This window comes from Pomacea canaliculata, linkage group LG12 (genome assembly GCF_003073045.1).
Source record: "Pomacea canaliculata isolate SZHN2017 linkage group LG12, ASM307304v1, whole genome shotgun sequence".
NCBI classification, from domain to species: domain Eukaryota; kingdom Metazoa; phylum Mollusca; class Gastropoda; order Architaenioglossa; family Ampullariidae; genus Pomacea; species Pomacea canaliculata.
In genome coordinates, this window is record NC_037601.1 from 23260364 (window position 1) to 23272293 (window position 11930).

General features: G+C 39.8%; 2 protein-coding genes across 5 annotated transcripts; one reads left to right on the plus strand and one right to left on the minus strand.

The window, feature by feature from the left end:
- Positions 1 to 49: 49 nt before the first annotated feature.
- Positions 50 to 4535, minus strand: LOC112577157 (magnesium-dependent phosphatase 1-like). 3 transcript variants are annotated; one of them, XM_025260145.1, is made up of 7 exons: positions 4064 to 4535; positions 3605 to 3784; positions 3430 to 3490; positions 2007 to 2117; positions 1254 to 1361; positions 596 to 681; positions 50 to 362 (listed from the first exon to the last, which is right to left on the minus strand). In XM_025260145.1, exons 1-7 carry the CDS (start codon positions 4065 to 4067, stop codon positions 253 to 255), a joined length of 660 nt encoding a protein of 219 aa, XP_025115930.1. In that variant the 5' UTR covers positions 4068 to 4535; the 3' UTR covers positions 50 to 252. The 3 variants fall into 3 exon arrangements, with proteins under 3 accessions (XP_025115930.1, XP_025115931.1, XP_025115932.1); XM_025260146.1 differs by having other exon boundaries at positions 4137 to 4532; XM_025260147.1 differs by having other exon boundaries at positions 4072 to 4125.
- LOC112577158 (testis, prostate and placenta-expressed protein-like) lies at positions 3682 to 11739 on the plus strand. 2 transcript variants are annotated; one of them, XM_025260148.1, is made up of 9 exons: positions 3682 to 3803; positions 4560 to 4718; positions 5321 to 5563; positions 7002 to 7063; positions 7951 to 8009; positions 8733 to 8818; positions 9237 to 9298; positions 10304 to 10368; positions 10735 to 11739. In XM_025260148.1, exons 3-9 carry the CDS (start codon positions 5341 to 5343, stop codon positions 10796 to 10798), a joined length of 621 nt encoding a protein of 206 aa, XP_025115933.1. In that variant the 5' UTR covers positions 3682 to 3803; positions 4560 to 4718; positions 5321 to 5340; the 3' UTR covers positions 10799 to 11739. The 2 variants fall into 2 exon arrangements, with proteins under 2 accessions (XP_025115933.1, XP_025115934.1); XM_025260149.1 differs by having other exon boundaries at positions 5324 to 5563.
- Positions 11740 to 11930: the final 191 nt, after the last annotated feature.

An 11930-nucleotide genomic window follows, 5' to 3' on the forward strand; every position in this document is an offset into this window, starting at 1 on the left:
TTTAGTAGGAACAAGAGTTAAGAAAATGGTTAGCAGACATGAGAGTGCAGAATTGTTTCATTGTTTAATACTTGCACATTAGACACAAGATGGATGATCATCCGAATTCTTGCCACTTTTAATCTAATTTAAAACTTTCTACATCGAACAACAATACAGGTGTAATCATGTCATGTAATCCGGCAACTGGACTGCTGTTATGTCATTTTAGTAACCAAAACAGCAAAGAGTTCATTAACTAATAGCCAGTCGTCAAAACTCCTTATGCTTTGATGACATTTTTCTTTTGTTTGCAAATTGTTCTAGGGCATTTTGTACTAATGATTTTGTTACCCCATCCTCCACGAATATGCACAAAACTCCTGCAACACAACCAGAAAAATAAGTACCTCTGCGCTGTGTGTGTGTGTATGGAGCATATAAGGATGGTGGATTCCCAACAAAGCTTCAAACATTTGTACTTATTTAAATGCTTTTCAAAAACATGCTACAGAAACTGATTAGATTTTGAATATACTTTTATACAGGCTTATTTTGAAAACCCAGCCAAATACCATATTTTGGTTAAAAGATGCATTTCTCTTCAAACTCTTACCTAGTTGTTCAACCTCAACAACATTTCTGTGCTCATCATCAAAGAAAATCATGTCTTCATATTCAAAACCAGAACTCTTTTGCAATCTGAAACAGTTACAGTATAATAACATGAGCATGGGTGATGATTTTGTTAAAAACAAATGCTTATTGTGAGCAAATGTTTGCTGTCTGGCAACCAAAAAACCCCACATGGTGATGTTATCAGAGGATAGCATTGTTTTTCAAGGATGATAGACTGTTTAATAATGCTACTTGCAAACCCAGCTAGTATATATAATAAACAATTTTTAATAAATACTATTTGTTTTTAAAATATTTGTACTGTGCATTTATGTACGTTTATTTGTCCAATTTTCCTTATCAACTTCTGGGTATAAAACATCTTTTACCAGTGATGAAATTAAAAAAACAATCCTAGTTCTACAGGCTAATTGATAAGCTTGTTTATAAAGTTCACAGACTCCTTGTAAGAGGGAATTTTCCTTCATTGATTCTCTTACTGTTTTTTCTTGATATAAATATAATTTAATATATATTCAATAAGTTTTTGTTTTAACTCTAGCAGTTTTTTATGTGCTTTCCAAGAAAACAAATGAATAATTATAAGTAGTATGCAATGCTGGGGAACACAAGAGAGCACAGTTTCATTTACTTACTTCCTAAAATGTGTGGTCTTGGAGCCAGGAAATATTTCCCTAAAGTGAAAAAAGCGGTCCCATTTAAACAAATGGATGAGTTCATTGGCTTCTTGTCGACAGCTTGTCCTGTAGAATAAAATGAGATCTAGAGTTAGTCCAAAAGAACACAATAGAACCAAAATGTGTGAAATTCATGAAAAAGTATGTATTACACCCCCTCCCCCAACACAAATGGTTTCAAACATAAAGTGTTTTTTACAACAAATGTAAGAACTTTATGATTTGGGTTTTCTAACAACCTTGACATTATTTCTTCAGAAGACTTTTTATCCTAAGTTTGTCGAATTTAATCCTTTATCATTTTTAATCTGTACAGGAAATTCATCAAGTGTAGTGTTTCTGGTGCAAAGAGTGGTGTATCATACTTCTTGAAGCCTACATATTGATTATACTTGGATTAAAAATAAAATTGTCTACTCCACTTCCTCTACCCCCTCTGTCTCTCATGCTCACACAAACACATACCACATCACATCTATGCACACTATTTCCTGCAGCATCAAAGATAATATTTGAATGTTGTACTAATTTTAGGAAGTATCAACCATGAAATAAAAAAATGATGTCTCTTAGCAGAAATAGTAAACATTGATTTAACAAAATTAATACAGTTTTCCTAAGTTAAAAAAAAAAAACTTTCACATGCCAGAGAGAATGACAATTTCAAGATGACCATTATAAGAAGAGAATGTTTGGTTAGGCCAGTCTTACCGAGATGCTATGCCCAGTTGGTAACCCTGAGAATGTAGATTCTGAAGAACTTCTGGAACTTGAGGATAGTAAGTTACATGCCGCCTGTGAGAATCATACACTTTGCCATCTCTGATGAAAATAAAACCATTCTTTTCACATTTTGAAAAATGATTTCACATTCCTTAAAATTGATTGTTTTATTAACTAATTAAAACTAGACAGCCAATTTATTAAAGCCTTCACCATGCTAAAAGGAATCTGCACATTGAAGAATCTATAGAAGCAATATCCTGTCCATCTTATCTGAGAGTGAATATTGAAAGATGCTAGCAAAAATCAAGCAGCAATCGGAGATCTACCACAACAAATGGCTGTAATGGAAATGAGGTGACATGCATGTAGAATGAAACTAGAACTACCATCCCAAAGTAGCCCTTTGTTAATGTTTCTCCAAAGTAGAGAAAGATGAAAAATAACAGGCTGAGATGTAACAATAATAACCAAATAGACTGATGACAGACAAGAATTGAGATCTCTTGCTGATGCCATGGGCGTCACCTAAGTAAAACTAATAATCACCAAAAACAGCTGTCACTAAGATAGGATCTGAAACATTTAGTGATAGAAGAGCTGTTACACATTTTCCTTGAAAGAGAAAATGTCTTTTTACTGTAAAATTATTGTGTGATATCTTTAAACTAATGAGCTAAAACTGGCACCACACTTTCAAGAACCAAAAGCCATTAATAATACAAAATCCTGTAATTATGCAACATCTGAATATACTTTAATCTTACATTGTATAATCTTCTCATTGTTGCTATTAATCTTTGAAGTTTGGACCACAAAATAAAAGATGCATAATACTCCACTTCCTTCCCTTGGGAAACAAAATCTTCATTAGAGATGAATATATATATAGGTTATGAACAAGTTATGTTCCTGAGACCGTCTTTATGTCAATTTTAAATGTAAGCTTGAACACATATACATAGGGTTCATTTTTAGCATCAGTCATATTTTTACCTTACTATGCCAAAAACTATTTTACAAATACTCAAGAATTAGTGCAGCAAACTTTAGTCCCAACATTTGTTGGTAAAAACCATTTGTCTGTAACTGTAAAACAGCCTTGTGGCAGCTTGTTTGTAAGTATGAAGGTATATAGTTTGTAATGCTGGGACTGCCTGTAGTGTACTGTGTCAAACATGTGTTACACCAGTGTAAACTGGGTCTTCGATTCTTATTGTCAAGTGATGACATTTTATATCAGTGAACATATGCACACTAGAAGTAAAGGCTTAAGCACTGACAAAACAACTTCAAAATTTAGATCTCCCTGCTGTTATATCTGGGAATCATTTTTTTAAATATTTGAATTCTCATCTCTCATTGCTAACTACTGGCACTAGACTTTATGAACACAATTATGGTTACTTACTTGGCTAGCGTGAATGGAGGATCAACATGTGTATCTACCCAGAATGGCCACAGAGTGTAATCTGCACAGTACCAGGCGAAAAATCTGACAAACGTCATGTAATAATGTATCTAAACAATTGCTCTATTATTTGGTCGGTTACAACTAGTAGGTCAGCTGTAACTCCAGTCCTCACCGAGATCGAAGACAATCAGCTTTGGTTTCACTGGTGCATCTGAGCGGGAAGCTGTTGGTGTTGCCATGAGAACAAGACAGCGAAGTAGCACGTGACACGCGCTGTGTCGGCCTCGCCACGTCCTGTGCACGTTAGGTGAGCGGAAGCCTTGTGGAGGCAGGCTCGCCACATGGAAACGAACTGCTTGAGGATATAATATGTAAGCTATAGTTAAAGGATGTACCGAATGAGAATTTAAACTCTAGAGCAAAGAAATTGGGCCCCACAGATACAGTGAAGACTTGAAATCTTTGCTGTATAGTTCTCTTCCCTCTTCTTGTTTCATTCATTCGATGTTTATTGTGGTTTACCCTCCCGCCTCTCTGAGCACCTATTATTTCACCGAATTCTTTAAAATGTCAATATCTATTCCTGACAGTTATGACTCATAAATTGTATTATGTTTGATAAAGAATCTACCCATAAACCTTTATCCAGCCAATATCTTCACAGATAAAATTAGGGTAAGTTATAAACGTTAACGACAAACGACATTTTCGCCATTTGATGGATGAGTGAACAGCGTTGACCTTTTGCACCGCCGTTGATACGAGAGCTCGTGCACGATGTACGCACGGACTTATATATATAGGATATGATAGTTTGTGGTGTACGTGTGGTTCTTGCTTCTTCTTACTCTTTCTTGTCCATTTATGGGTAGTGTGGGGGAATACTACGCTTAAGCAATCAACCAAAGTAGGGAAAATGAGCACACAAATTTCCACACGATATACACCAAAAGATATTTTAATTTATTGATGCCATAGAGAAGTCAAATCTTTTTTTCATGTAATATTTTCTGATGACGAAAATGGTCAGTGACTGATTCTGTATCATACACGTATCTTGCTAACGTGCGAAAAGTTGTCAATCAGCTATAATGATATTTTAATTAGGAGAAAATGTATTGTGTTAGGCCCTCTGAATGTCGTGGCTGGCCGAAACGTTTGTAGAGTCTGTTGCTACAGACGACACGGCTGGCTCAAACCTCGTGTTGCGCGTCCCTGCACTTCGCCGTCGCTTAGCGACATTTAGCTGCCGTCTGCTGACTTTATAAGGGTGATCTAGGGTTCACGTGAGTATTTCACATATATTATGTACAATCTCATGTTTTCAAGATAAAAGAAGTGATGACATGTCAAAAAGACTCGTATTCCCCTCCCCATCACAACATAATTGACAGGCGACTACACACACACACAGGCATCCTACATTCGATGGTATCAAACAAATAAAAACCTCTAGATTTCTGACAGAAATATCTGGTTCACCAAGAACAGTCATTTAAAACTATGACAGTAAATGCTTGCTGAAGTGAGCAGCGCGCTATAGTTAATAAATATTTAACAACAGTGCTACTTACATATAATTATACTTACTCGGTCATCTTCATAGTTGAGGCTGATCATTGTTGCATTTGAGCTTCATAGCTGTATTTAGACCACCTTTTAATGAGACAGCCCCTTGTCAATAGTGTTAGCATAGGAACGTGATTGTTTTAAAATTAATAAATTTATTAGGTGCCTCAATTTTATAGGTCTTGCATCACGTGACATAAGTTATTTCTCTCAATCTGTGAATGCTTAGCTTACTGTTGTGTTGCCTGTCTTTTAGTATTTTCCACCAAAATATGTTTTACCTAATGAAATCTTTCCCACATTTTCCACACACATGCAGCAGTGTAACTAGCATCAACCATGACAACCGTAGGAGTGCAGCCGCAGACAGTAGAGCGGGTGAATGCCTTGCAGTTACCCAGCTATGCCTACCACTACCCACATTTCAAGAGAGTGCAGCTGGCGGCGGTAAAGGAGCAGCTGTTCCATCCCAATCTTCCGACTCTTCGCCGCATGGAGATGGACACACACATGCAAAAGCTTCCTGACGAACACTCTAGGACCTCCACAACCTGCGGACCTGGTGAGTTACGGAATGGGTAAAGAAAGAATTTGTTGTTGCACGAGCGCACTTTGTACAACTGTGAAAATTGTTGTGGTTTTTTTATAGTTTTTTTTTTTACGTAGATCCTGTTAATGACTTTTGGGGAGGCTATGAGATCAGTCACTCTAATTAGGGGACTGAGTGTGTGTGTGCTTGTGTGCGTGCACGTTCGGTCTAAGCATATCACTCGGGCGGCCTGAGACTGCAGGTATTTGGAGAGAAGTGTGCGGTGTGTCGCTGCTGGCAGGTAGCCACACCACCAGGTTTTACCATTAGCCATGTGCATGCGTTAAGTCTTATCTACGGTGTTCCTGGTCCGTGGTTTGTGCTTTGATGGGCGGCAGTCGTCGATCTTAATCTGTTAAAAAAAAATGTGACCATATTTTGTGAACGTGAGATCATAGAATACTGCATTCACGATGACCTCAAAGGTCATCTCGTCGTCGATCGCGTGAAAGGAAAACGCCACGTTGCCAAAGCCGTTCAGTCAGCCGGTGTTTCAGGAGGCTCACCCACCGACAGGGTCAGGGGCGTTCTGGGTCTCTTTGCTTGTTAGTCACCCATTGCCGGGAAGGCTTATGAGGGAAATTTGAAAGAATATTTAGAATATACAGGCCAATATGAGAGGATACTTCGAATAACGAGGCCGATGTAGCCAAGGTGTTGATACGCCTTACGACACAAGGAGCCAGTGTTTGAAGATGTCATTGATAAATAGCAGTAATGCAACTGTTTTCAATACATTACCTGTCTGTCATTCATCACTACGTGTACACACTTGCTCGCAAACACGCAAACACGGCAGATTGATTTGTTTGTTTATTGTTCTAAAAGTTCTGAATGTGAACAAGTTTCAGAAAACAGGAAACTGTTTTTCAGACCAGGAAAAGTTTTAGAATTTTCAATGGGCAGCCCAGTGCTTCCAGTTTCCACAATGAAAATCTACCACCCAGAAAATATTTTCAACAAAAATGAATTCAGTCGCAATATAAAACAGTCTAGACACGTATCTGGTTGCTCTGTGGAGACAAAGTGCGCTGTGATTACACAAGCACATCTATAAACCTACAGTAAAGACAACCATTCTTCACACACAGTTTTAGAAAGCATTTCTTAAACTTATGTTTTATTCTGAGTAAACCTTTATTTGGTTTTGTCACTTTCCATCGCTTCGTTGTTGTATAAATCTTGTACATCTGAAAAAAACAATTTGAGAGGTACTAATTTTGTGGAAAGCAGTTTTTTAAGCAAAATATTTTCACGTGAACTATAGGAAATTTGTCAATGCTATATTATAAAATCATTCGGTCACAGGTCATTTCGCCCCAAAACTATATTTCCCCACCGCTTGAGTTACATCGTCCAAACTATGACTATATCATCCCAAGTAACAAAGACCGTTGCTACTGTGTTACAGATGACTTTGCCCGTGCAACCTCCAGTCGTTTTAAGCCAGCTCCTCTGCAACTGTGCAGTCTGGTGAGTGCAAACGTTCGTGCTAAGCACCATTTCAGTAATAGTTGTCATGTCTATCGTTTTGGGAGTCGTCTTGTAGTCTCACCTGTCGTTTTAAGGAAGACGTTGATGTCAGGGTGAGGGTGAGGGTTAGGGTATGTTGGTATATAAGTTGTGAGGTATTCGAGACAGCTTGCTTGTAACTCGTAATGCTGCTATCGTTCTGAATATATAGTAACCCTGCCGACCTCAGAACGTTGCCTTGCTTGAAATGACCTGTAATGCTGTTAGCACGACAACATAGCAAAGCTTTAGTCAGACTGCTTAGGACTCACTAAGTTATTTGTGTATTTCTCCTCCCCCTTCACAAAAAATAAAACTAAACAACATATTTTTTTTCAATTCCGATACCACAATACCACTGCCAAGGACTGGCCATGTGACATTAACGATATCTGACTGCACCACATTCATAAACTGATAATTTATTTTAAAATGTATATTTCAAATTCAAAATTAGTTCCAGCTACTGACTGCATTATTGCGAAATTCAAAAGTTGTATTGTTTTGCTATGGGGGTTGGGTGGGAATATACACAAATAACCTAGTGACAAGTACTGCAAGATGGGACTGGACCTGAGATGTAAAGAAAATCATAAACAACTTATTCAGTTGAGAAAGCTTTGTGGGTTGTACTCCAAAATGACAAGCACTTGCAAGATAGTTCATGATAAAACATTGTTCTTATATCACAATTGTTATTTAATGTACCAGAATCTAGTGCAGAATTATAATTTATTATTTTAATAAGACATGATTTTATATTGAAGACGAATATAAGAAGACGAAGCCAATGGTTTAGTCACTTTAAGAATGTATTTCTTGACACCATCGATGCGTCTAATGTGCAGAACATAACAGACCAGGGTAGAGAAATCCACAGATGCTACACTACCCCAGAGGAGCTGAAGTGAGACTCGCTCACATACACACACACTCTCTCTCTGTCTCTGTATTATGAAACAATGGGTTAACTTCATAGTAGAAAAATAGCCGTTGTCCTTGTGCTTTTTATCGTTGGAAATGTGTTGTGGCTGCTGCGTGATTGTCTTGGTTGATCGGCTTCTTGTTGAGTGATTGTGCCTCCTCGTTATGTATGACACATTTTGAGTGTACATCGATATATTCTCATTTAGCATCATACATCACGTGGTATAATCTGTGAGGTTAACCCCTAAGTCAGCGGTTCTCAGCCTGTGGGGCGCGACTGGCTTACAAGGGGGGCGCGAAGTTAAAAGTTTCTTATACCGGTATTAGTGAAATTAGCTTACATTGCTGGCTAAGGGGGGCGCGAAGGTGGTCATTTTTGAAAGTTTATAATACCGGTATCAGTGAAATTAGCTTACATTGCTGGCTAAGGGGGGCGCGAAGGTGGTCATTTTTGAAAGTTTCTAATACCGGTATCAGTGAAATTAGCTTACATTGCTGGCTAAGGAGGGCGCGTGGACGTACCTTTGTTCGTCAGGGGGGTGTCACAAGTAAAAGGTTGAGAACAGCTGCCTTAAGTCCTATTATAGCGTGACACTGACAAGTGACAGTACAGACGACTGTGAGTACTTTTCACCATTGTAGCAGGTCTTGCTGTTGTCATTCTGTGTGATGTACAATCTTGCTGCTTGACTGTGCTGCTCAGGAAAGTTCGTGACGAGTGGAGTGCGTTTCTGTGCAAGTGCCCCGAGCGATTCGACATCAAGCTTCCAGAAGTTCCCCCGAAAAAAGGTCAGTTCTTCTGTACTAAGTGACGTTTAGTGACCAGTGGGTTTTTTTCTACTCATGGTTGTTGGTGATTAGTGAGTTTAAATAAAACTCTTGCAAAGTAATAAGTTGTTCTATGCTGGACAAGCTTTGGCTTCCAACACAGTTCAGACGTCTGACAAGTTATAGACAAAGGTCGAGAAGAGAACTCATTTGCACTCTGACACCGCGACCAACTTATTTTGCTGAAGCTGACCAGCTGCTGTTGACTGGACAGTCCATAATGCTTGTGCAGACGCTAAGTTGGACAAAAGTGATGGTTAATTCCACGATGGTAATTGTAAACAGACAGCTGTAGTGTTGTTATTAAGGCCTTGCCCTAGAGGCAGCAATGGTATGTTGACCAAAGCCATAATCAATTAACTCATTATGTTAACTGCAGATCTACACTTCACTGGGTATGCAGTTCGTTACCTAAGGCCGGACGTTACTCGTGGGTGGAGAGTAAGTACACACGTTACTGAATATTTCACGGTTTAAATTTGTTTTAATCTTTGTTACATTAATTACATACAAACACTGCTTGATAACAAGTGCAATGTGCATGGAAATAGTCTTTTGTTAGTGTGAGGTTGAGGGTGTTGCGAGCCTGAAAGTGGGTAACATCAGGCTCACAGCACTGTTACACATTTTTAGTCTCACAGCACTGTTACACACTCAGTCTCACAGCACTGTTACACATGATCAGGCTCACAGCACTGTTACACACTCTCAGGCTCACAGCACTGTTACATATTATCAGGCTCACAGCACTGTTACACATGATCAGGCTCACAGCACTGTTACACATTTTTAGTCTCACAGCACTGTTACACATGATCAGGCTCACAGCACTGTTACACACTCTCAGGCTCACAGCACTGTTACACATGATCAGGCTCACAGCACTGTTACATATTATCAGGCTCACAGCACTGTTACACACTCTCAGGCTCACAGCACTGTTACACATTTTTAGTCTCACAGCACTGTTACACACTCAGTCTCACAGCACTGTTACACACTCTCAGGCTCACATGATCAGGCTCAGTGTGTAACAGTGCTGTGAACATAAAAGTGTGTAACATGTAGAACACTGGTCAAACTTCAATTTAAAAAGTTCTATCCACACAGAAGTGTAAAAATTTCTTAACTTTCAACAAGTCTGTCCGTGCTGACCTGGCACTTATCATGGCTGTCAGTCTAATATCAATCAGTGTAACTGTCTTGTCTGTGTGGAAGTACTGTCAGTTAGTGTAGTATTAATTAGTCACGTGATTGCCTCGTCAGTCTATATAAACTGTTATATTCATGTCTGTGGTATTGGTCTAGAAGGCTGCTGTTCTAAGTGGTTTTCCTGAAAGTGTAGCAGACTGCTGTGCTCAGTGGTTTTAATAAAGTCTAGAAGGCTGTTACCATCAGTGGGTGTTCGCTTACTACAGGTAGTGTTGTTGCTCTCTTCTGTCTCAGTACACGCTGCAGCAGGAGCCAAGGCTGGACCAGTTTGGTCAGAAACCATTGCCTGCAAATATTTAGTGAGTAGAAGTCTTCATGTTTGTCGTGTTTTTAACTTTCCAGGCTTGCATAATCAGAAACCCAGACCTCTATATCAATAACAGGGGACAGAGAGCACATAGCACCGCCAGCCAGTAGCTAGTTGATGGCCGGCCTGGCAGGTCGCTACTACACTTGGCTGGTCATACTTGGCTGGCGACGTAGGCACGGCGAAGGCTTGCGGAGTCTGGCTATAAGATTTGTTTTTATGTATTAGGATCTAGAGTGCTTTTTGTACATACATGAACGATATGGAAGTCCTATAGCTTGACTGACCAGAATTATCAATTATTTTTACTGCTATAATTTATGTTCTTGTCATGCGTGTGGTGTGTGTGTGCTTGCAGCGCTCGCTATCGTGACACGTACCCCAAGTACTTCCGTAATGTGGCCTCCTCTGCCTGGCGGTAAGGCCAACAGACTGAGCCGGCGGCCTGGTGCTAAGGCTAGCAGCCCCGGGGTCGTGAGGTGTGGTAGCCGTATAACCAAAACAGTCCAGCACTCATCATTCAACACAGCCTCTCACGAGAGCCTACACTTGTTCTCTCGTACAGACCACCTCAAGCTGCCATCTGTAGTTGTTTGACCTCCTGAGCTATGGTCATGGGCATCATCAATCAGTATTATACTTTTATAGTCCTCTGGATGGTATTTAACATCATCAATCAGTATTATACTTTTATAGTCCTCTGGATGGTATTTAATATCATCAAACAGTATTATATAGCCTTTTACTATAGTATTTGTGTGCCATAGACATTTGTTTCTTTACAAGCTGCAAAGGTTAAAGGGGATGGATATACCTTGACTACTATTTGCAATGTCAGTATTATTGGAAGAAGATTCCCACTTGTATGTAGATACATTTGCTGTATTACCGAAGCAGTATTGCCGCGTAGTCGATGAGATGCATGCATACTGATGGCAAGGTTTAGATGCCGAGATGACTGCTTGTTCCAAAGATCATTGTTACCGAATCAGTATTGTACTGCCTAACCCCGGCTGTGAGCTGACGGCAGGTGTGCGTCGGTGTCTGCAGCAAGTCTACACGTGATGCACAAGCTGCTGCAGACTCCATCTCTCCCGGTGTACATGAAGGATACACCAGGACTGGCTACAAGATCACGGTCTGTCACTTGGTACAGGCTAGAAGTAGTATCCTGCACATGCCATCACGGCGGCTCACCTGCTGCCACCCGTTTCCCTTTCCCTACCACCACATTCGAGTCTGTAGTCTGGTAAGATGGAGATCTGTCAGTGAAAGTGAGTAATCTGACCTACTCTCGTAGTTTTTCGTCCTTCCCTTTCGTCTTGTTATGTTTAAACTGCAAAATAAACTGCCTGTCGAGTTACCTGTTGTTCATGTTGCTAGAGCGGAGTGCTGGATGACCCACGTGTCCAGAAGAGTGTTGCACTGCTAGTGGCTGTCACCTTAAGGCATTGAACATTGAGCACATTTGACCGGCGGCTTTGTGAGTGATGTGACCGAGTGATGGATTTTGCGGCATGACCAGTAGTGTACCCGGGGACAGACTCCTCCGAA

Bases quoted from the DNA above. Each gene is read 5' to 3' on its own strand.
- LOC112577157 (XM_025260145.1), bottom strand. The intron at 3,491-3,604 runs GTGAGGACTGGA...GGTACTGTGCAG, and splicing joins GCTGATTGTCTTCGATCTCG to ATTACACTCTGTGGCCATTC. The intron at 1,362-2,006 runs GTAAGACTGGCC...TTTATTCTACAG, and splicing joins CAACTGGGCATAGCATCTCG to GACAAGCTGTCGACAAGAAG.
- LOC112577158 (XM_025260148.1), top strand. From the start codon at position 5,341: ATGACAACCGTAGGAGTGCAGCCGCAGACAGTAGAGCGGGTGAATGCC. The intron at 8,819-9,236 runs GTCAGTTCTTCT...TGTTAACTGCAG, and splicing joins AGAAGTTCCCCCGAAAAAAG to ATCTACACTTCACTGGGTAT. The intron at 9,299-10,303 runs GTAAGTACACAC...CTTCTGTCTCAG, and splicing joins ACGTTACTCGTGGGTGGAGA to TACACGCTGCAGCAGGAGCC.